Here is a 25,219-nt window from a genome sequence, read left to right as displayed (position 1 = left end):
GCTAGCTGAGCTGCACGGAGACCGGCCCACGATGGGCAGCGGTGGTTTCTTCTCGCGTCTAACCACCGCTGCCCATCGTGGGCTTGCCTTTTAATTTCAATACCTTGAAAAAAAGAATACGGCCTGGCTATCACATTAATAAAAAGTCAAGTCCTTTCAAGTCATCTGTCTGAAGTCAAAGTCAAGTCTCAAGTCTTGAATACCAAGTCAGTCAAATCATTTATCAACGTAAGTCAAGCAGGTCTCAAGTTTTCAAATTGGTGACTGGAGTCAAGTCGTGCGACTCGAGTCCCCCACCTCTGGTACGTTGCATTTTACTGCTGTAGATGTTTGACCCTCATGTTGTCCTCGGGTCCAATTTGACCCAAAAATTAGATGAATTCCATACAATGCTCTTCTTTTATAACATTTTGGATGTTTTATTCAAGTTTTGGCATTTCAAAAAAATTGAAATAGTTTCAAAACTGTATTCTGACTAAACTTGGACTCGTTGATTATCCATCAACATACGTTCCTCTAATATTAGTCTAAATATTTCAGCATTTCTGCTTATTTTGTTTGGCATATTTAGGCCTTTATTTGACAGGACAGATGAAGACATGAAAGGGGAGAGAGAGGGGGAAGGCCGCAGGTCGGAGTCGAAGTCGAACCCAGGCCCGTTGCGTCGAGGAGTAAACCTCTATATATGGGCGCCTGCTCTACCAACTGAGCTAACCAGGTGCCCAATTTCTGCTTTTTTAACTAAAAAATTAGATATCATCTCCTACAAATGAGGATTAGTGTCTATGAATTCCAGAAATAAGTGTAAACCTAGTGGTAATAACTTGGTGTTAGTGGTGTGTTTGGTGGTTGGGTAACAAAAGCATCAAAAATGTTAAAAAAGGCGACAAAAACATAAAAAAAAGTGTTGAAGAAAGGGATATAAATGTCAGAAAAAGAGTCAAAAAGGTGTTCATTTTTAATTTTGACCCGGGAGGACAACAAGTGCACGGTCGACGGGAAGACATCAAGGGTTAAGGTTGTGCTCATTTTAAAGCGTATCTCTCGCCAAAATCCAACCTAGGGTCTTTTTGTGAATGTACAGGAGTCAAACTTTCGTTTAAAAGCATATTTAGGACGGAATCGCCACTTTTAAGATTGACCGTATCTTCATTTTTCAGTCAAATGGCCTTTTGAATGGGAGAGCTAGGGGAACTTTGATGCTAGCCTCAAAATATCTATTTTTAAAACACTAAGAAGGCTCGACACAACATGAGACTTTGCTCCCAGTATCACCAGGGGCTCTACACCTTAACGAAAGCATTGACAACATTGTTTGTGTCCACAGAGTTTACTAAAAAGAAAGGTTTTGAGCAACTCACGTTAGCAGTTGTTCTTCCGGTCTCCGTCTATCAAGCCAGTCAAAAATAGTCGAGGGAGGAGAGTAAAGATGGAAAGCTCCTAAAGCTTAGTTCCATATAAATGAACGGATAATTTGTTGTTTTGTCGTTAGTGAAACACAATATTGACTTTGTAGTTGAAAAAGGAGCCTCATATAAGAATGACATTTCCTCCTATGGAGTCCGTTCATTCACATTCAGAGATCGCCTATTTTTGACTGAGAAATGGCGGATAGCGTAAACAACAAGAGCTACGGTGAGTTGCTCAAAACCTTTCTTTTTAGTAAACTCTGTGGACACAACCAATGTTGTCAAGTCTTCCGTTAAGGTGTAGAGTCCCTGGTGATACTGGGAGCAAAGTCTCATGTTGTGTCGAGCCTTCTTAGTGGTTTAAAAATAGATATTTTGATGCTAGCATCAAAGTGCCCCTAGCACTCCCATTCAAAAGGCCATTTGACTGAAAAACGAGAATACGGTAAATCTTAAAAGTGGCGCTTCCGTCCTAATTATGCTTTTAAACGAAAGTTTGACTCGGGTACATTCACAAAAAGACCCTAGGTTGTATTTTGGCGCGAGTTACGCTTTAACTCCTTTATATACTGTTGGGGTAGTCTAATCTACAGCAATGCATCATATTCTACAAGATCATCATATGTTTGTAGTGTCGCTGTCCTGTGAGAACCACGTATCTCTAAAAACCATTAAAAATCTTTTCATGGTGTCAGAAAAACAGCTGTTTTCAGCTGCTTTTTCCAGCTGATCCAAGAAGCTTTTTAAAGACTTTAGATTTAGAGATTTAGAATTTTCTCAACACATAAAGAAACACGTCTTCATCCTTCAGTTTATCACAAACACTCAACATCAGCACATCTGGAGATACGTGGTTTTCACTGGACAGGAAGGGGGTGAAAAACTGTCATTTGAAAAGTAACTAAAGCTGTCAGACAATTGTAGTGGAGTAAAAGGTACAATATTTACCGCAGTACACATATAAAGTAGCAGAACATGGAAATACTCAGGTAAAGTACAAGTATAGGCTACCTTGAGTTTGAGTAACAGTCGTCATTAGTGTTTCTACTCTACAGGAAGCGGGAAGCAGCTGAGAGCGAGGCTGAAACGTCACAAGAAAAAAGAACGTAGAGCCAAAATGTGACGACGTTAGAGCGAAACCGGATGCAAAGTGTGGACCGTCTACAAAATAAAATCATAACATTGATGACTAAATTGTCAAAATAGATAGCAACAGTGAAGGAAATAGAAGTGAGCGTGGTTATTTGTTCGGTTTCTGACTGAGGCACTTTAAATTTCTTAAAAATTGGTGTGAACATGAAAACATCAGGAAGGCTTTTATTTTTATTTTTATTTTTACATTTTGTGAGAAAATATTTTATTTTGTGTCTGTTGATAATATGAGCTCTGTTTTCACGTCACGGCTTGTACACCAATACTTTGAATATTTATATTATTTTAAGGTCATGGTAAGCCCTTTATTTTGAAAAATAACAATAACCCAAGACTGAATATTTTTTAATTAGGGTCAGTGTCTGATTTCAATTAATTCCCGGTCACTTTACCACCACTGTTCTCATTTTATGGATATTTTTTCTTCTTTTTTGTGCTTTGTACTGACAAATGATCATGAAACATTTCCCTTAGGGCCTTTATTCTGAAACACTGAGGCACAAGTTCTGGTGAGTATTGCATATCTTCAAAATATCTTCTAGTTTTATTGACTTATTTACTACAATATATATCATAGATAAGCCTAGTGTACAATATATATAGACCTGTTGACTCTGCTTCTAATAACCATGCCATTTACCCCTTTACCATGTCATTTGTCTCCAAATACGCTTTTATAGTTTCTAATTTTCTATTCTTATTTTAGTTTATGAACCTCTGTACCTATCTATACGTATCTGTATTTATTTCTGTTCTTTTGTTGCTGCAACAACCGAATTTCAATAAAGGTTTAGCTTGTCTTATTCTCTTTTATTTTGAAAGGATTGCCAGGAAGCGCCGACGTTCACCGCGTCGAGCTTGACGTCAGCGCGCAGCGGCGGCAGGAGGGAGCGGCTCTGGTGGAGCGACATAGACCGACAGTGGAGGAGAGAGAGAGAGAGAGCAGCGGACGGGTGGATGATTGTGAGTACCGCTTCCTTTCTCTCTTTTCCTTTTTTTCTTCCCTTTTCTTTTCTTTCTTCCCTCCATCATGTAGATGTAGCTTCACCCGGGACGGACCGGGTCAGATCGTGACGGGAGGGGGGCAGGCCGGTGCCGTGCCGAGCTGGGCTGGGTTTGCGGAAGCGACCGGCGGACAGACAGACAGGAGCTCCGTTAATGATAATGTTGATATTAGACACAGACAAGACAGCCGAAGGAACAACATGGCGGCTGTTTGTCTGTCCGTCTTTACGCCCGCAAAGATCTGTGCGTTCCAGCTTGCAGTTTGTCTCCGGTTCCTCCAGCAGGCAGCGGGGCCTGTCGCCAGAGCTGGCCGGGTATGGAGCGTTCTGAGGCGGCCACAGAGCTGCGGAACTCCCGCTGCTCTGCTCGAGAAAAAAAGAGAGGAAGTAACTTATTACAGACTGCGGAGTTGGGGAGTTTGGAGGAACCTGTCTGCCTCTCTGCCTGTCTGTCTGTCTGTCTACCTGTCTGTCTGACTGTAGTGTATAGACAAGGCTTGGTTTTATACTCTGCTGTCAGCAACAAACACACACACACACACACACACACACACACACACACACACACACACTGAGTATTGACAGGCCCCACCTAGTTCTGGTTGACTAAGGGATCTGTGTGTTTGTGTGTCCATCTTTCTTCTCCACCAACTTTACTTTAGTAGATTAACATCATGCTGCATTCGGAGTCTGTTGGAAAAAGCAGAACTACGCACTTCACAATCATTATAATATTTATATTGTGAAGTGTGTCTATACACCAAAACTTTCCACTTTCATTCCTATCTATATTCTGAAAGTTTTTTTATGTCGACAAAATTAAAAGCAAGAATTTTGAACGTGGAGTTATCCAGTGTTCACATTTCTGTTCTGAAAATTATGCAATTGAGTGCATATTTAATAAGATAATGCTTAATTTCATTGCCTCATTTCAGAGAACTTGTAATACAAAAAATATTTGTCTTGATGTGAGTAATCAACCGGGGTAGTTTAACGGTAATATCTGTAGGTAAAATATGTTCATAGTGTTTTGATTTAACATTTTAGTTGCTTAGCTAAAAATGCCAAAAATGATCTGGTTCCAGCTTTTTAAATGTGAGAATTTGCTGCTTTTCTTTGTCTTATATGATAGAAATATCGAGATTTTTGGGGTTTTGAACTGTTGGTCAGATTGGTCACACTATTTCCTCACTCGGCAGATATTTAGATAATGAAAATAATCACTAGTTGCAGCCCTAACAAAGACATTTTGAAGATAAGAAATCATTAATTATTATTGTCCGATCTGCACGAAAATTTGCGTATAGACTCGCCTGAGTCTCATGACAAAAAGTTATCAAAAGAATTTTGATAGTTACAAAAATTCGCAAGTTATAGAGGACCAACTTCGTGAAGGTGGCAGTCAAAACAGGAAGTTGCTTATCTTGGCAACATTTATTCAGAATTAGACGAAACTCGGCACAGTTGTTCCCCGTGCTCTGCTGAGGCTGTGTGCAAAATTTGAAGTAAATCACCCCGTCATCCGGCCAGTACCCCCCGCCGTGCTGGGAGGGGCGAGGGCCAGTTCATCGCTGCTTGCAGCTTTAATTATCTATGTAAAGGCGCTGATATACTTGCTTTTAACTCCGCTTTCGCGTACGTAAGGTGGCTGCCAAGCGTATCCTGCGTTTCTTTGGAGCGTAGGTTGTTCGTGTCTTCCGAAATTAACGCTACGCGTCCGCAAGATGCAATTCAGCACGTGAACGTGGGGCCAGCATATCATCTGACAGGCAGGTCAGCAGCTGTTCCACACTTCAAGGAATATCTCCCGGTGTCGGCCGGGGACGATGCGGCTCTGATCTGCCCCCCAGTGGATACACGTTTAATCCTCCAGGTACACGCAAAGTACGCAGAAAAGTATGTAAACAATGCCGTTCGCGTTGTCGCCGCTTGTCTACACGTACGCATTGTTAAAAAAATTCAAGATACAAGATTCCTTTTCTTGTCTTTCAGCAAAACACCGAAATGTAAAGAATGAAATTATGAGCATGACTCCTTTTTAAAACAGGGTAATGCATAGAGCTCGATGAATATATATATATATATATATATATATATACATAAACAGAATAAATCATTTCCAGCAGAATATTTGTCCGTGCGACTATATGATGTATTGCACTTGTAAATTTGTAAATAGTATTGTACATTTGCATATAGTAAAGCCCAGTTTAGTGGTGTTTAGTAGTCTGATAACAGCCGGGTAAAAGCTGTTTAAGTATATCGGCGCCTTACGGGTTAATGCCCGACGAGGAGTCCGTTGTCAGGTATTAATGGACGACGGCGAGGCGTGAACTGTCCGACACGCAGCCTCCGCTAGGCCTGAGGTCGTTCCCCTCTCATTCCCCCTGCTCTGGTGTTTCCCCCTCTCATTCCCCCTGCTCTGGTGTTTCCCCCTCTCATTCCCCATGCTCTGGCGTTTCCCCCTCTCTCTCATTCCCCCTGCTCTGGTGTTTCCCCCTCTCATTCCCCCTGCTCTGGCGTTTCCCCCTCGCATTCCCCCTGCTCAGGCATTTCCCCCTCTCATTCCCCCTGCTCTGGCGTTTCCCCCTCTCATTCCCCCTTTGGCGACACCCACACTGACGCCAACGTTTCGCCGCCTGATTGGGTCTTATCGGTCATGAGGTCTCGTTCTCTGAAACTAAAGCTACTAATGTTACCATGGCAACTACCAGCAAAGGGTGGAGTATACAAGTATATGCTAGATCGGATCCGCTAGACGTGTCTCATGGCCCGCCTTATTCTGCCTTATTCTGCCTCTGATTGGCTTAACCAATCCCCACTCCCCATGCCTAAACCTAACCGCGACCATTCTAACAGACGCGTCTCCACGCTGCCTCCTGTTTACGTCCAGTATACCAGAATGTTGACCAGATGTTTTGGTTTAGGCCAATAATAACGTGGATGGTTCCTTACAGCGCTCAATAATCAGTTCACTACTTTCATTGTATTTGGGTGTTTATATTTAATTTTATAGCATTTGAAAAAAAAAAAGATAAAAGAACATTAAAAAAAGTGACAAAAATGTCAAAAAAGTGACAAAAACGACCCAAATGTTGAAAAAAAGTTTTTCTTTAAAAATGTTGACCCAGAATAACAAAGAAGTGGTCGACGGGAAGACAACACAAGGGTTAAACATATAAACACATCCTAGTAGCAGTTCTGTCTAAAGGAAATGAATGCTTGTGTCAACTCGACTTTATATTATATTGTATTAATATTAAATTGAAATATTTATTTGATTTCTGTGTCAGTTGGCCCATCCTGTTTGGGATTACAAGACACCACTATTTAACAGACATCTTCCGGTCTCGCATAAACAAGTCATGTGGAAAAATTCAAGAATAAGATAGATAGATAGATAGATAGGTAGGTAGGTAGGTAGGTAGGTAGGTAGATAGATAGATAGAGAGGTAGGTAGGTAGGTAGGTAGGTAGGTAGGTAGGTAGGTAGGTAGGTAGGTAGATAGATAGATAGATAGAGAGGTAGGTAGATAGATAGAGAGGTAGGTAGATAGATAGATAGATAGATAGATAGATAGATAGATAGATAGTATTTTTGGTAGCCTACTGTACTTAAATGGGCAGTATGTACTATATTCCCTTCTCCATCCTCGCTCCTTCAAGAAGGGCCAGAACAACTTCCGGTTCAAGCGAGTAGTGAGGAGCGATCAAATAAGAGAAGTGAGATTCACCTTCAGTGTTCCCTGCAGACAGCAGACAGACACAGTGAGAGGCGAGCTGTGAACATAGTGGAGCATTTAGCAGCTGAAGAGATATTTCCCTCAGGAGTAGGTGGAGATTAAAAGCAGCTGAAAGAGAGAGCATTGGACGCTTGATGAACTCGCCACCAGCAGTTATCAGTTTCTCTTCACTGACCGCTACAGGCTCTGCCCTCCCACAACCGCGATGGCTGCACCTGATTGGACGAACGCTTTACGTGGGCTGTGTGCTCCCGGATTTCAAAACAGACCAACACGGCGGCTCGTTTGGAAACGTTCTGTTATTTTACGAAAATAGTTGACTGAAATGTGTTTGAATGAATTTTTTTCCCACTGAAAATTAGACCCTATGTTCCCACAGCCCTATGTTCCCACAGCCCTATGTTCCCACAGCCCTATGTTCCCACATTTCTAAGATTTTTCTTAAAATTAGGCCCTATGTTAGGGTTAGGGTTATATTCCATCTGTAGTCCATTGCTACTGGATACTAGGTTAGGTGTAACTGGCTACCAAATTGGGAGAAAGGGGGATAAAATCTGATTCAAATTTATGAAAAAGGAAATGTGGGAACATAGGACTGTGGGACCATTGGGCTGTGGGAACATAGGGCTGTGGGACCATAGGTCTGTGGGAACATAGGGCTGTGGGAACATAGGGCTGTAGGAACATAGGGCTGTAGGAACATAGGTCTGTAGGAACAGAGGGCTGTGGGAACATAGGGCTGTAGCAGCACAGGGCTGTGGGAACTTAGGAATGTGGGAACATAGGACTGTAGGAACATAGGGCTGTAGGAACATAGGTCTGTGGGAACATAGGACTGTAGGAACATAGGTCTGTGGGAACATAGGGCTGTAGGAATATAGGGCTGTGGGAACATAGGACTGTAGGAACATAGGTCTGTGGGAACATAGGACTGTAGGAACATAGGTCTGTGGGAACATAGGGCTGTAGCAGCACAGGGCTGTGGGAACTTAGGAATGTGGGAACATAGGGCTGTAGGAAAATAGGGCTGTAGGAACATAGGGCTGTGGGAACATAGGACTGTAGGAACATAGGGCTGTAGGAACATAGGAATGTGGGAACATAGGACTGTAGGAACATAGGGCTGTAGGAACATAGGGCTGTGGGAACATAGGACTGTAGGAACATAGGGCTGTAGGAACATAGGGCTGTGGGAACATAGGGCTGTGGGAACTTAGGAATGTGGGAACATAGGACTGTAGGAACATAGGGCTGTAGGAACATAGGGCTGTAGGAATATAGGGCTGTGGGAACATAGGACTGTAGGAACATAGGTCTGTGGGAACATAGGACTGTAGGAACATAGGTCTGTGGGAACATAGGACTGTAGGAACATAGGTCTGTGGGAACATAGGGCTGTAGCAGCACAGGGCTGTGGGAACTTAGGAATGTGGGAACATAGGGCTGTAGGAAAATAGGGCTGTAGGAACATAGGGCTGTGGGAACATAGGACTGTAGGAACATAGGTCTGTGGGAACATAGGGCTGTAGGAACATAGGGCTGTAGGAACATAGGAATGTGGGAACATAGGACTGTGGGAACATAGGGCTGTGGGAACATAGGGCTGTAGGAACATAGGGCTGTAGGAACATAGGTCTGTAGGAACAGAGGGCTGTGGGAACATAGGGCTGTAGCAGCACAGGGCTGTGGGAACTTAGGAATGTGGGAACATAGGACTGTAGGAACATAGGGCTGTAGGAACATAGGTCTGTGGGAACATAGGACTGTAGGAACATAGGTCTGTGGGAACATAGGGCTGTAGGAATATAGGGCTGTGGGAACATAGGACTGTAGGAACATAGGTCTGTGGGAACATAGGACTGTAGGAACATAGGTCTGTGGGAACATAGGGCTGTAGCAGCACAGGGCTGTGGGAACTTAGGAATGTGGGAACATAGGGCTGTAGGAAAATAGGGCTGTAGGAACATAGGGCTGTGGGAACATAGGACTGTAGGAACATAGGGCTGTAGGAACATAGGAATGTGGGAACATAGGACTGTAGGAACATAGGGCTGTAGGAACATAGGGCTGTGGGAACATAGGACTGTAGGAACATAGGGCTGTAGGAACATAGGGCTGTGGGAACATAGGGCTGTGGGAACTTAGGAATGTGGGAACATAGGACTGTAGGAACATAGGGCTGTAGGAACATAGGGCTGTAGGAATATAGGGCTGTGGGAACATAGGACTGTAGGAACATAGGTCTGTGGGAACATAGGACTGTAGGAACATAGGTCTGTGGGAACATAGGACTGTAGGAACATAGGTCTGTGGGAACATAGGGCTGTAGCAGCACAGGGCTGTGGGAACTTAGGAATGTGGGAACATAGGGCTGTAGGAAAATAGGGCTGTAGGAACATAGGGCTGTGGGAACATAGGACTGTAGGAACATAGGTCTGTGGGAACATAGGGCTGTAGGAACATAGGGCTGTAGGAACATAGGAATGTGGGAACATAGGACTGTAGGAACATAGGGCTGTAGGAACATAGGGCTGTGGGAACATAGGACTGTAGGAACATAGGGCTGTAGGAACAGAGGGCTGTGGGAACATAGGGCTGTAGCAGCACAGGGCTGTGGGAACTTAGGAATGTGGGAACATAGGGCTGTAGGAACATAGGGCTGTAGGAACATAGGGCTGTAGGAACATAGGGCTGTGGGAACATAGGGCTGTAGGAACATAGGGCTGTAGGAACATAGGGCTGTGGGAACATAGGGCTGTAGGAACATAGGGCTGTGGGAACATAGGGCTGTGGGAACATAGGGCTGTGGGAACATAGGGCTGTGGGAACTTAGGAATGTGGGAACATAGGGCTGTAAGAACATAGGGCTGTGGGAACATAGGGCTGTAGGAACATAGGGCTGTGGGAACTTAGGAATGTGGGAACATAGGAATGTGGGAACATAGGAATGTGGGAACATAGGCACGCTCCCGGCAAGTCAAGCCGGATGCCCTGATTTGCATAAAGTTGCCTGGAATCAGCTTTATGTAAATGAGGAGCGGGCAACTCAACGCCCAGTTACTCGAAACTCGCCGCGACGCTACCAGAATGCACTGCCCTGTTGCTCACATAGGCAATGAATGGTGAGCTGCCAGTGGACACGTTCCATCAGGTAGAGACGTACATACGAGAAGTCAAGATTTCAAGGAGAACAAGCCCATACAGAGCCTGGACGAGCAAGCTGCTGAAAATCACTGCAGACTCTCTACACCCTCTCTTTCCTGAATATGAACTTCTGCCTTCAGGGAGACGATTCCGCGTGCCGAGATGTAAAACAAACAGACTAAAGTTACCGTTTATCCCAACGTCCATCAAGCTGCTGAACTCCCAGTAGTAAATCTTAGCACAGCAGAGCAAAAGTGCAATAAATACTGTACACCGGCACTTTTTGCACTTTGCACTCTAATTCTTACAGTCACTTTTTAAGATTGTCGTATTGTCTTATTGACGTGTCCTTCCTTTATGTCCTAAGATGCTCCGTTGATCTTATGATCTTTATGTTTTTATGTTGACTTTAGAATGGTTTTTCTGTTGCTTGTTTATGTTGTGAAGCAACAGATTGTAGCACTATATGCCCAAGACAAAATCCCCAATATAAACCGTAAAGTGTATCCTATTCTATTCTAATTAATTTCCCCTGCATCGGCCTCGCCTGCTGCTGCTTCGGTTGGTGACTTCCTGCGATTCCCTGAACCTGCCCGGACTTGTCGCATGAAACTGAGCAGAGACGTAGTGACGCGGGCCGCTCAGACCTCCAGGCGCTGAAATCCAACTCCGATGATGTGTTCACTTACACCTGGACAGCTCAAACTCCACCTACTGGCTTCATGCGTCTTCAGCATCATGGATATAGTCCAGATAGTAGAGATTTTAACCCTCCTGATCCATTTTCACAAAGTTTCTATATCAGAAATTTGGGTTTCTTTTAAACCAAATTGTCAAAAACAGAATAACGTGGATGGTTCCTTACAGCGCTCTTCACAAGTAAAGTAAATAATCAGTTCACTACTTTCATTGAATTTAGGTGTTTTTATTTAATTTTATAGCATTTGAAAAAAAGAAAAGATAAAAGAACATTAAAAAAAGTGACAAAAATGTCAAGAAAGTGCAGAAAAAATCGGAAAAAAAGTGACAAAAACGTTGGGGAAAGCAACAAAAGTGTCGAAAAAACGACCCAAATGTTGAAAAAAAGTTTTTCTTTAAAAATGTTGACCCAGAATAACAAAGAAGTGGTCGACGGGAAGACAACACAAGGGTTAAACATATAAACACATCCTAGTAGCAGTTCTGTCTAAAGGAAATGAATGCTTGTGTCAACTCGACTTTATATTATATTGTATTAATATTAAATTGAAATATTTATTTGATTTCTGTGTCAGTTGGCCCATCCTGTTTGGGATTACAAGACACCACTATTTAACAGACATCTTCCGGTCTCGCATAAACAAGTCATGTGGAAAAATTCAAGAATAAGATAGATAGGTAGGTAGGTAGGTAGGTAGGTAGATAGATAGATAGATAGGTAGGTAGATAGATAGATAGGTAGGTAGAGAGAGAGATAGGTAGGTAGGTAGGTAGAGAGATAGGTAGGTAGGTAGGTAGGTAGGTAGATAGGTAGGTAGGTAGATAGATAGATAGGTAGGTAGGTAGATAGATAGATAGGTAGGTAGGTAGATAGATAGATAGGTAGGTAGAGAGAGAGATAGGTAGGTAGGTAGGTAGAGAGATAGGTAGGTAGGTAGGTAGGTAGGTAGATAGGTAGGTAGGTAGATAGATAGGTAGGTAGGTAGGTAGGTAGGTAGGTAGATAGGTAGGTAGGTAGGTAGATAGGTAGGTAGGTAGATAGATAGATAGATAGGGAAATAACGGTGTTGCAGCAGCAAAATATCAGACACACAGCACACATACAGAGTAAACATTAAATAATAGGAAACAATTTACATGAAATAATAATAGAATACTACACGAGCAATATTTAAAATATATGTACGATTTGGAAATAAAATGTACAACTGTTTCAATAGATATAGATAAACTTAATGTGCAAGTTGGGGAGTAAAAATGTACAACTGTTTGACTAGTAATGATAGGATGTAGATAAACCTATTGTGCAAGGTTGTGCAAGGTGCATTCAGTGCAGTTGTGATGTATAGGAGTCTTATCTCACACTCAGTGATGAAGTGTTAAAAAGTGTAATAGCCTGTGGTAGGAATGACTTCCTGTAGCGGTCCGTGCGACATCGAAGCTGTCGGAGCCTCTTAGAGAAGGTGCTCCTCTGTTGGACCAGTGTGGCTAACAGAAATACCAGTATATAACAAAGATCAAAACAAACAAATAATCTACAGATCCTCTCGGTGAAAAGCTGTTTTCCTCTTCTGCCTTTAACAACTAACTCACAGCTAATTCATGTTTCTCACATGTGAACAGCTCATTCTTTGAGCAACAGAATCAGTATCTGTTTTAAATAATATAGTCATATTACCAGTCCCTCCAGAAAAACGTAATTATGCGATCGCATAATTCAATGCGTAATCAACCAAAGTCCAACCAAATTTATGCGGGGGGGGGGCGCATTTTTTCAAATACGCCGCACTTTCGCCGCATAAATTGCAGATTTCCGCGCAAAATATGCGGGGCTTGCATGATTTCATAATCCCCGCACTTTTGTTGCAAAAAAGTCACACATATCTTAGCAGAAAGTTGAAAAATGTTGCGTTTACTTCACACAAGAGCAGCCATTTTCCCCTGTCGCCATGGGAAAGCTATGAATTGACGTAATTACGCGACGTGAACATCATCGAAAAGCTGCAAACCCCGCGATGAAGCCACGATGAAACCGCAATTTTTGCAAGTTCCCGCAATTTCATCACATAAAATTGCATAAATATCCCGCATATTCCATCGCATTTTTTAAGAAAACGTGCCGCATAATCAAGGATTTTTGGCCGCATCAATCACAAAAAAACTCTTTTCTGGAAGGACTGGTATTATAGAGATTTATTGAAGATGTATTGATAGTACGGATCAGTGTTTCTCAAATTGGGGTACGCGTACCCCTGGGGGTACTTTGGAGTACTGCAGGGGGTACATGAACTTTTTGCAAAATGCTTAAAAATGTCATGCATAATTCCTAAAATAATTATACTATAATAATGAATGAATTACTGTAAGTGATGCATTCTGAACATTTGAAATGTAGCATTTAAATGTTTTTCAGTTACAAGGTTGTTGTTTAGGAAATCTATCGCTGCCGATACTGTATTGTTCCTTTTTATATAGATGTGAAAATGATTAGCGCTGGTCAGGGGGTACTTGGCTTAAAAACACAGTTCAAAGGGGGTACATCATTGAAAAAAGTTTGAGAACCCCTGGTATAGATAGAAGTTTTTCTTCATCATTGTTTGAAATTTTTTTCGTTCTGTAGTAGCTGAATACAAACTGGTTCAGTCATTGTCAAACACTATGAATATATGATATTGCATTTTGCAGTGGAGGAAGAAGTACTCGCATCTTTTACTACAAAAACCGAAACCAGACGCGTGAGAGGCACGTTCAATCACACGACGGTGTAAAACGATGCTCAGCGATGCGCGCTCAGCACAGCGTTTCAGTTTGAGTAAACGTTTGCCGGGGCTGAACGCACCGCTGGTCGCTCACTGATGAAACTAGAATTCTGGGTAAAATAACAAACTGGAAAAATGGCGGTTAGAGAGAGAGAGAGATGTTAATGATTTGGTCACACACACACACGCACGCACGCACGCACGCACACACACACATATACAGAGAGCTTCTCATCTCTGTTAATAAGGGTCTGCCAAGGTTACCGTTTTCGTGTGTGTGTGTGTGCGCGTGTGCGTGCGTGTGTGTGTGTGTGTGCGTGTGTGTGTGCGCATGCAATGCAAGGCATTACTGGTATGCAAACACACTCACACACACGCACACACACACACACACACACACACACACACACACACACACACACACACACGAGGGTGCATAGCGACAGTAACCAGGAAGGATTCCACAGTTGTGACATCACCACCAGCTGTGTGTGTTCACGGGACCTCTCTCAGTTGTTATGAACACACCCAGATGCATGCTGGGTAATTATGACCTCCCAGTGAGAGGGAGGAAACCTTCATCCGTGTGTGTGTGTGTGTGTGTTTGTTTGTGTGTAATTGATAGTTTAGCAGCTCCAGGTGCTCTGTAATAATGCTGTTTTGTGATTGGCTGCTGTGAAATGTAACCTCTCTCTCTTTCTCTGTGTGTGTGTGTGTGTGTGTGTCTCTCTGTCTCTCTTTCTCGCTCTATCTCTATCCCTCTCTCTCTATCTCTCTGTCGCTCTCTCTCGCTGTCTCTCTCTCTCTCTCTCTCTCTGTCGCTCTCTCTCGCTGTCGCTCTCTCTCGCTGTCTCTCTCTCTCTCTGTCGCTCTCTCTCGCTGTCTCTCTCTCTCTCTCTCTCTCTCTCTGTCGCTCTCTCTCGCTGTCTCTCTCTCTCTCTCATTCTCTCTCTCTCTCTCTCTCTCTCTCTCTCTCTCTCTCTCTCTCTGTCTCTGTGTGTCTCTCGCCCAGCAGACAGACAGTCAGGATGCGTGAATACAAACTGGTTGTTTTAGGATCAGGAGGAGTCGGCAAGTCAGCTCTGGTAAGTTATCAAACCCATTTTACTCGTTCTACTCAGGTCTTTCTTTTAGAGCTGCAAAAATGAATCGGTTCGTTGTCGACCATTAAATTAATCGCCAACTATTTTTGATAGTCGATTAATCGGTTCGAGTCAGTTTTTATAAAGAAAAGGTAAAGTATGTTCTAGTTTCTTCTCTCCTCTGTGACAGTAAACCGAATATCCAAGCATGTGAGCACATACGAGGAATTTAACTTCAAGTTTTCGTTGCTCTCAGTATGCTTTAAGAGAAAAAGACATTCATTTATTTTTCATTATTCTAGTTTCAAAATAAAACGTCTCAAACTTCCACTCAGCAAACACTCATCCACTGCCACTCAGACACTTGCTCAGCTCTCGCCACGGTGCGAGGAATAATTCAAAAACCGTGAGTCCTGTCGCAAAGAGAGTAATATCGGGTCGGAGAGGACAAGTTTCCTCACGCTGCGATGTATAAATGGTGTTTGAGGATTTAAACCCAAACTCGCCCAAGGCTGATAAAAGTGCATCAACAAATCTGCCTTTTTTTATTTGTCGCAACATTCGTTCACTCAAAATTCCCCATCAGATGAAAACGGATGCAGACTGATGTCACTCTGTTTCTCACACACACACACACACACACACACACACACACACACACACACACACACACACACACACAATGTCACTACAATGAAGTGCTTTACTCCAGATGATATAATGGAGATGTGTCAGTGTGTCACATTATTTCCATTCTAATGACTTTCAATGGAGACCAGAACAGAGCACCATTTACATTGCTGGCCTACTTCTCTTTATCTCACTGCCTGTCTCTCTCTCTGTCTCTCTGTCTCTCTCTCTGTCCATCTCTCTCTCTCTCTCTCTCTCTCTCTCTCTCTGTCTTACTGTCTGTCTATCTGTCTGTCTGTCTGCCTGTCTCTCTGTCTGTTTTACTGTCTCTCTGTCTCTCTGTCTGTCTCTCTCCAGACTGTCCAGTTTGTTCAGGGAATCTTTGTGGAGAAGTACGACCCCACGATAGAGGATTCCTACAGGAAGGTAAGACAGCTTCAGCCTGTCCGTCTCTCCTCCCCGTCTGTCCGTCTGTATGTTGGTGCGAGTGATGTGAGACAGTTTGTAGTCACTAGTTCCCAGGGGCTAATGGGACGGACTGAAGGCTAATGAGAGGATGAAGATGGACCAGAAGCAGAAAGAGGAGGCCAAAGAAAAGGAAGAAGAAAGAGAGGAAGGGAAATGATCAGAAAGGGAATAAAGAGAAGCATTAGAAAAATGAAAACAGGAGTAAATGTAGATAAAAGGAAGATATGGAAGCTTATTTCTGCCAAGAATGGAGAACAAATAGATCAAAAGGTTATGATGAAAATAAAAAATGTGCATGAAAATGAGGAGCAAATACGTCAAAATGATTAAATAAGTTAAAAATTAAAATTCAATATTATGAGATATTAAGTCAAAATTAGATAATAAGTATACATTTTTAAATCAAAAGTCAAAATTATTAAATAATTCAAAATTATGAGAAAGTAAGTAAATGTTCAGTTCAGTGTTCACTTGTTTCCACCCAGCTCATCACAACTTTTTTTTAATGTGCACTTCACTTCCCTATTTTATAGTGAGATTGCGAAGAAGAATATGATCCACCCAATAATCTAAAATCTAAAAACTAATATGTTAGTTTATCAAACGTAAAGATGTCTGCTGAGCAGTGTTGGGCAAGTTACTTCCAAAATGTAATACATTATAGATTACTAGTTACTGTCATTTGAGAGTAATTAGTTATATTACAATATTACTGTCTCTGAATTGTAATACGTTACACTACTTTTGCATTACTTTTGAGTTACTTTCACCAAAATAACAGGGGAAGTTTGATTTGGCAGCTAGCTTGTGAATTTCACCACCCGATCAATAAAGTCTCCTATTTATCCACTTTAATACATCATAGATTATTCATATTTTGTATAATTAATATAAATATGCAAAGTAACTAAATCTATAAAAAATAGATAAGTAAAACGTATAACAGGCAAGTAGGAGAAAAAGAAAATACTCAAAAGTACGGCATTGTTGTAAAATGTTTGTTTATAGCACTTGAATAAGAAATTCATGTTGTTTAGTTTAAAACACTCTAAAGGAAATGTTCAATTATAGTGTGATTAAAACTCACTATTAACATTATTTACAGTACTTGATTTACAGCTGATTTGTGAAAAGGTAGCCTACACAACCTTATTTAACAGTAATTTAGTTTTACTGCGAACCGTCACAGGAAGTGCTTTTATTTTGAAGTAGGCTACACGGAAGTTGTCTGTTGTGTAGCTACTCTTGCTAGCTTACTGAGATGCAACATGTCCGTCAGGCTCAAGTTGTTCACTTTCTTGTTTGTAAAACTGCAACATATTGAACAGTAAATGGTCACAGTAAAAGACAAGCGCTTTTAGTCGTCATTCGAAGCCATTCCACTACAGGCAGAGTTACTCTCCACGGCTGATAAAATGCAATGATATTTACGTGTAGCAAGCCTCAACATTAATTCCGACATGTTTATATCTGTCAGCCGCTGACGTACCGTCACCTGTTGGGACATACATGCTGTCCGTACCGTCACCTGTTGGGACATACATGCTGTCCGTACCGTCACCTGTTGGGACATACATGCTGTCCGTACCGTCTCTGGCTCTGGCTACCACGGGAACAGAAACAGGACAGCTCACTTCAACGCAGCGTAATAACTCCTGAAAATAATATCCATCTCGCAAATGTATCTGTCTCTGCAGTCATCTCAACCATCGAATACAGCGACAGGAAAATAATACGGCTTTTTTTTTCCTGTGAAGAAATGTGTCGCGGTGTTGGTGAATTCTTAAAAAAAAACAATGCACCACTAAATGTTGCGTTAAAATGCGTTGTAACTCGCGTTACTGAGATTGTAACGAGTATAATATTACCGAAATTTAATTAGTAATGCGTTATATTACTGCGTTACAGCAAAAAGGAATACATTACTGTAATTGCGTTACTTTTGTAACGCATTACTCCCAACACTGCTGCTGAGTGCACCTGACGGGCCACGAGGAACAGGAAAACATATACAAATACATGAAATGTGCATATGCACTTGTTTCCACACGGCTACGTTTTATGTGTTTTTGTATTGAAACGGTTTGTGATGAGTTCAGGTCTGAATGCAACTGAAGAACTACTAAAGTCATAGGCACACGTTACTTTGGGTTTTTAGATGAATTCCTCTCTAAATTATAAATAATGCATGATGGTACTAGGGGTGCATGATATATCGACTCAATATCGTTATCGCGATATCACGTTGCGCAATATTATCTCTTTATTTATATATTTTATACTGTCCAACCAGTAGAACATGTCCTGTTCTCTGTATTTATATATTATATACTGTCCAACCAGTAGAACATGTCCTGTTCTCTGTATTTATATATTATATACTGTCCAACCAGTAGAACATGTCCTGTTCTGTAGACATGGTCCTTATTTATTTATTCATGTTGGACCGGTCCAATATGACCGTCAGTTGAAATAAACCTTGTGTTGTAAGAAAACTTGTTTAATTAGTTATGAATCTATTTTGATGCATTTTTTTTTACTTTTGTAATTTTACAAATGTTTAAAAATTTCGAAATTAATATTGATATCGCAATATCACATTTTGTCAACATCGTGCAACCCTAGATGGTACGGACTAGGGGCATGATCTGCAGGGCCACACGAAATCTGCGGGCGCAGACTTCTGCAGAATTTTAAACAAATTAAGAAATAGAAAAGGAAGCTCAGAATGTTAACACATCTCCATCCATTCCAGAGATTTTCTGTCTGGATCACTGCTAAAAACCTGTAAAAAAAACCCAAAAGACCTGCAGATTTCATTTGGGTCTGACCATCAGATACGGGACAAATCCTGTGAGGCTGTGCTTTGAGCTAAATGCTAACATGCTGATGTTTAGCAGGTGTAGCCAAAATATCCCAGATACGGGCGCTGCCATCTTGTAATTTTGGAGCCAGAGTATGCGCAGTATTGATCGGGCGGTGGAGCCGCGGTATCCAAGTCCCGCCCATTCATCCGTCCGACCAATCACAGCTGTCAATCATAGCGTTTCACCTGGTTTCAGGTAAACGCCAGCATAAAAAAAACAACTTCTCAGAAGAATAAACACTTGAACAAAGATCAGCGTGATCAGAACTACCTAAAATGACAGAATCCATCTTTGGGAGAAATTTATTTTACATATGCTTTGATTTTTTTGGGTTTAACATGGAGGGGTTGAACATTTGAGGGGAAGTCTTCAGGTTTCCAGTGACATTTATTGTGAAATGTTGGCAAATAGTTTGTTTGTAAAGTTTTGGTTATGCACTGAGGACTCTGTCTCTCTCTCTGTGTCTCATTCCAGCAAGTCGAGGTCGATGGACAGCAGTGTATGTTGGAGATCCTGGACACAGCAGGAACAGTAAGATCTGTCTGTCTGTCTGTCTGTCTGTCTGTCTATCTATGAACAGACTGGCAACGTTTGTGACTTTCTTTATGTTTCCCTGACTACCTGTCTATCCGTCTGTCTCCCTGGCCACCCGTCTGTCTCCCTGACCACCCTTCTATCTCCCTGACCACCTGTCTGTCTTCCTGACCACCCTTCTGTCTTCCTGACCATCCGTCTGTCTCTCTGACCACCTCTCTGTCTCTCTGACCACCTGTCTGTCTCCCTGACCACCTGTCTGTCTTCCTGGCCATCCGTCTGTCTCTCTGACCACCCGTCTGTCTACCTGACCACCTGTCTGTCTTCCTGACCACCCTTCTGTCTTCCTGACCATCTGTCTGTCTCTCTGACCACCTGTCTGTCTCCCTGACCACCCGTCTGTCTCCCTGACCACCTGTCCGTCTTCCTGGCCACCTGTCTGTCTCCCTGACCACCTGTCTGTCTACCTGACCACCCGTCTGTCTTCCTGACCACCCGTCTGTCTCCCTGACCACCCGTCTGTCTTCCTGACCACCCGTCTGTCTCCCTGACTACCCGTTTCTCTCCCTGACCACCCTTCTATCTTCCTGACCACCCATCTGTCTCCCTGACCACCCTTCTATCTCACTGACCTGTCTGTCTGTCTGTCTGTCTGCAGGAGCAGTTCACGGCGATGCGAGATCTGTACATGAAGAACGGTCAGGGCTTCGCTCTGGTTTACTCCATCACGGCTCAGTCGACTTTCAACGACCTGCAGGACCTCCGAGAGCAGATCCTCAGAGTGAAGGACACCGAGGACGTACGACACACTCAAACACACACACACACACACACACACACACACACACACACACACACACACACACACACACACACATTAGAAACATATCCTCATTATAAGCATATCCTCACATTTGGATATGGAATGTTTGGCACTTCTGCTTTATAAATGACTTAAGTAATTAATGGATTAAGTATTGTTGATCAATTGTCTTTCAATCATCTATTTGATTGATTGACTAGCACTAGAGTTGAACTAGTTATTGGGGGGAAATAAAGCTCTCCAAACCTTTCAACCACTTTGAAGTAATTGGGCTGAAAATGGTTCCTTGGTTCAGAGGGCTTGATACCATGTAAATGGTGACATCTGCTGGTCAACCCTTTGTACTGCAAATATCTGTGAAACCTCATAATGGAGCACTGAATCAAAATGCAGGTAAAGCCACTGGTCTTATCCATGAAAGTGACTTTTAAAACGGAGTACATGGCTCTGCTTTTGAATATTATGGAACCATCTTGCTGCAGTAGAGACAGAGTGCATCGTGTTAGACTCTAAAAGCCACGCCCACCGAAGTGGAAAACAACTCCCCGCTCTCCATTGACTTTGTATTGTGTGAAGGTTTCCTCCTCGTCAATTCCATCTGCTAGCATACAACAGAAAATTGCCTAAAAGCTGAAACAACGTCCACAGCAGTGTGTTTTTGTGACTGTCCTTCCTTTGCCGTACCTGAAGTTGCTGCATTCTGGCTGCTGTCTGTAGATTCCTTCATGCACAACTCGTATTCTTCCGGATGTTTCATACCAGATGTTGTAACAGCGGTGATGTTGTGTATAGTTTAGGGTCCTCGCCACCACCAGACTAATCAGCATTGTAAATTGAACATGTAGCTGGACTTGAATGGCCTTCTTTTGACTGAAAGTACTGCCAAACTACACTTTTTCTGCTCATGAGTTCCATTTTCACTTTCTCACAGCCTACTGCATTGAACGCTCCACCTACGTAAACACCTTCCCGTAATCAACGGCGCCGTCATTACGACGACCAGCATAGCGCGCGGAGTGCAAGCGTAAGGTGGAAAAAAATCCTATGGTTCGGCAGAAACCAAACTCCGTCAAAAAGCCCAATATTCAGCCGAATCCTGGATTCGGTGCATCCTTGGTCAATACTCTGTTAAAGTGCCCATATTATGAAAAAATCACTTTTTCTGGGATTTGGGGTGTTATTTTGTGTCTCTGGTGCTTCCACACACATACAAACTTTGAAAAAAATCCATCCATGCTGTTTAGAGTGAGATACGGTTTCTGAATGTGTCCTGCCTTCAGTCTCTGGGTGAGCTGTTCAAAATCGGCACGGCTTGTGACGTCACAAGCCGAAACGAGCAGGCTAACCGCAACCATTAGCTCGTAGCGTTAGCATGCTAACGCTATGGCTAACGCTATGGCTAACGCTAGCATGCTAACGCTAGCATGCTACCTCGTTCTCAATAGCAAAGCACTGCTACAACACACACAAGTTCACCATAATCTACAAAAGAACTACTTCCATATGCGCCCTCATTTAGAAGTCTCCCAGCTAATCCTGCCTTGTAACTGACTGAAGTTGTAGAAACAGCCTTTCTTTTACTGTCTATGGAGCTAGCTAGCTGACATGATCTACATCTGAGCTACTGGGCATGTGCAGTGCAATCAAAGATAGTACAGAAGAAGAAGAAGAAAAGAGGTCTCACCCTGTAGCTAAAACAGAGACCAGCTGAAAAGAGGATCTGCAGCAGTGAGAGAGAGCGGTGCAGTACAACAAAAATATGGTGTTTTTTGAAAATTAAACCATGTAAACCTATTCTGGTACAACCTTAAAATACAATTATGAACCTGAAAATGAGCATAATATGGCTGCTTTAACATTGCTAAGCTTATTGAATTCTCAACACGTCGAAAATGCGAACTTAATTAATTGTGTTGTTCATGTGAATATGAATGTGAATACTGGGTGTGGCATTGCAGGTTCCCATGATCCTGGTTGGAAATAAATGCGACCTGGAGGTGGAGCGTGTGGTGGCCAAAGAGTCGGGCATCGGCCTCGCCCGCCAGTGGAACTCCTGCGCCTTCCTGGAGACCTCGGCCAAGAGCAAGATCAACGTCAACGAGGTGACCACACACACACACACACACACACACACTTTGTTTACATATACATTAGAGGTCTCCACAGGCAATTCGCAGGTTACGACTAACCCGTTACCCGAGTTGTGCCAGCTCCGAATTATAATCAGTCTAGTTTGGTCAAGGTTAGACAGGTTTTTTTTTTGTCTTGGGTCTGTGTGTTAATGTTTTCTATACATTTGGGATTTGTTGGGTCTCTGTAAATTATAGAGTGTGATCTAGAACTAATCCATCTGAATAGTGTCCTGAGATAACGTCTGTTATGATTTGCACTATAAATAAAATTGAATTGAATTGAGTACCCGAGTGGATCCGAGCGTACTCTTTATTAGCTCAAGCAAAGACTTGTTAATTGGTGACGCATTACCCTGATGCCAGTGTTCCTTTTCTATCGGGCTGACCCCATTTAGGATCAGGTCTAATGCCGTGCTTCTAGCGTTTAGACGTCCTTGAGCTCCAGCACAGTCTTTGCTTGTTAGCCATTTGACAATTGCTCGTTGCTTATCCGCAACGAAATAGTCAATACTTAATGGTTCACAGTACAAAAAACGTAGTTTTAGCCCAAAATATTGATGTGTGTGTGTGTGTGTGTGTGTGTGTGTGTGTGTGTGTGTGTGTGTGTGTGTGTGTGTGTGTGTGTGTGTGTATAGATCTTCTATGACCTTGTGCGTCAGATTAACAGGAAGAGTCCAGTTCAAGGGAAAGCTCGCAAAAAGTCCAACTGTCAACTTCTCTAATAACCGGTAACTCCTCAAATATACACATCTAACACACACACACACACACACACACACACACACACACACACACACACACACACACACACACACACACACACACACACACACACACACACACACACACACACACACACACACACACACACACACACACACAGAACACACTATTGTACGAACTTTTAATTGTTCTTCTCTCTCTCTCCAGTTTTCTGCTCACCTGACCGACAACCAACCAACCAACCAACCAACCAACCAACCAACCAACCAACCAATCACAGGACATCTTCCAGCTGGCCACACCCCTTTAACACACCCACGTCATCATCAACATCAGCCACCTCTGACCTCTGTTCCCGTGTTCTCCTGTCCCCTCACCACACATTTAAACAGAGACTGTTGCCTTGGAAACATTAAAACTAAACATCAAAAGACTGCAGCGGCGATGATGATGATGATGACGACGATGATGAAGATTTTGATTCTGCTGTTGCAGAAATGGGGGCTGTCCAAACAACTGCTCTCATGCTCTCTGCTATAGGCCAATTTTACGCTGGGGAGTGGCCATTTGCTTTTACTTTTAAATGTTTCTTTCCTTTCTTTTTACATATTTTCCAGCAGTCCCGAGCCATTCACACGCAGTTTGACCTCTTCACTGTCAGCTCTGTGTGTGCGACTCTGGTTGAACCTGTGGATCCATACAGTGGTTATTATTACAGTGGTTATTATTATGATTCTGTGTGAAAAGATATAAAAGTCATTTAATGTTTTTGTTTTGGATTTTTGGGGCGGGGGATTAGGGGGTGCAGCAGGTTATGCGATCAGCTCACCGCGCTCGTAGCTTTGAGCTAACCTAAGCTAGCTGACAGCTACAGGAGTGAATAGGTCCTTTTTACAGCATGTCAGGGCAAACACAGGTGTAATTAATAGCATTAATTATGGCCCCAGTTCCATTTAGGTGGGCCAGGACCCTAGTATGAGCTAGCATGCACTGGAATGGCTGTGAGACACTAAATAGAATTGAACCGTAATTAATTTGATCAGTTGTATCTGTGTTTACCCTGCAATGCCATGTCAAAATTGAAAAAGGGCCTATAAGCAATATTCATAGAAAATGCTAAGTATCCAAATTTTCTATTTGTTGGGTGACAGCTTTATTGGCGTATCTTTAAAGAAGTCTATGTAGACAAAGCTTACATAGCTTTGGGTTACCCCGTTAGCTTAGCAGCTAGTAAAAATGCATTAGAAATATTGTTTGTGGGGTGTTAGCATTATTAATACATTCCCAAACAAATTGATGGTAGCTATTAGCCAAGGTCCTCCTAGTCCCAGTAGCAAATGAAATGCATTTGCATTGTTGGGAGAAAATGCTAACTAACACACTGTTTGTCGAGTATTAGCTTTGTTGGCATTTTCTTGAAGAAATGAATGTGAACTTATAGCTTAAGGTAACCTCGTTAGCCTAGCAGCTAGTAAACATTGTGGGCAACAACTGTGTGTGTGGTGTTAGCATTATTAAGATATCCCTAAAGAAACTGATGATAGCTTTGCTTTAATGAAGCGACTGAGTCCTTGAAAAGCGCTATACAAAATCAATTTATTATTATTATTATTATTATTATTATTATTGGCTATATTCACACAGAAACAAATAGGGGGGGTGATTGCTGTGAGTTAGCTTGAGCTAGCTTGTCAGTTAGGAAAAGCTAAAACTGCTAAACATGCTGTTCGTAAACAGTATTAAGTTTAAAAACATCAGCAATGAAACTTAAGCATTTGGGGGCGCTATAGCAAATATCACGCAGAGCTAACAATGCCACAATGTCAAAGGAACGATAGTAGCTGCGTGCTAACTCTTTAGTGTAGCAGTGCGGTGAGCTGACCCTAGATCTGCTGCTCAGGGTGGACGTGTTGCCTTTAGACAGCAGACTCACACTGGTCCAGTACCTTCTATGTATGTGTGTGTGTGTGTGTGTGTGTGTATGTGTATGTTCGTGAGTGTGTGTTTTCTTGTGTTTGTGAGTGTATGTGAGCAATGAACCACAAACGTTT

The 25,219-nt window shown here is 42.4% G+C and overlaps 1 protein-coding gene and 1 long non-coding RNA gene across 3 annotated transcripts in view; one reads left to right on the top strand and one right to left on the bottom strand.

The window, feature by feature from the left end:
- The window catches only part of LOC118493955, a 19,662-nt gene extending 19,262 nt beyond the window's left edge, over positions 1–400 (bottom strand). Inside the window, exon 1 of the long non-coding RNA XR_004895998.1 lies at positions 389–400. This is a non-coding gene — a long non-coding RNA (uncharacterized LOC118493955). The remainder of the gene's footprint in view (positions 1–388) is intronic.
- A 2,955-nt stretch (positions 401–3,355) lies between these two features.
- LOC116047935 (ras-related protein Rap-1b) lies at positions 3,356–23,936 on the top strand. 2 transcript variants are annotated; one of them, XM_031296983.2, is made up of 8 exons: positions 3,356–3,524; positions 14,925–14,994; positions 15,979–16,047; positions 19,431–19,487; positions 20,149–20,289; positions 22,272–22,415; positions 23,081–23,173; positions 23,376–23,936. In XM_031296983.2, the coding sequence occupies exons 2-7, from the start codon at positions 14,938–14,940 to the stop codon at positions 23,165–23,167; spliced, it is 555 nt and encodes a 184-aa protein (XP_031152843.1). In that variant the 5' UTR covers positions 3,356–3,524; positions 14,925–14,937; the 3' UTR covers positions 23,168–23,173; positions 23,376–23,936. The 2 variants fall into 2 exon arrangements, with proteins under 2 accessions (XP_031152843.1, XP_031152842.1); XM_031296982.2 differs by having other exon boundaries at positions 3,423–3,524; positions 14,922–14,994.
- Positions 23,937–25,219: the final 1,283 nt, after the last annotated feature.

Source organism: Sander lucioperca, chromosome 20 (genome assembly GCF_008315115.2).
Source record: "Sander lucioperca isolate FBNREF2018 chromosome 20, SLUC_FBN_1.2, whole genome shotgun sequence".
NCBI classification, from domain to species: Eukaryota; Metazoa; Chordata; class Actinopteri; order Perciformes; family Percidae; genus Sander; species Sander lucioperca.
This window is presented reverse-complemented; position numbering and strand designations above follow the sequence as displayed.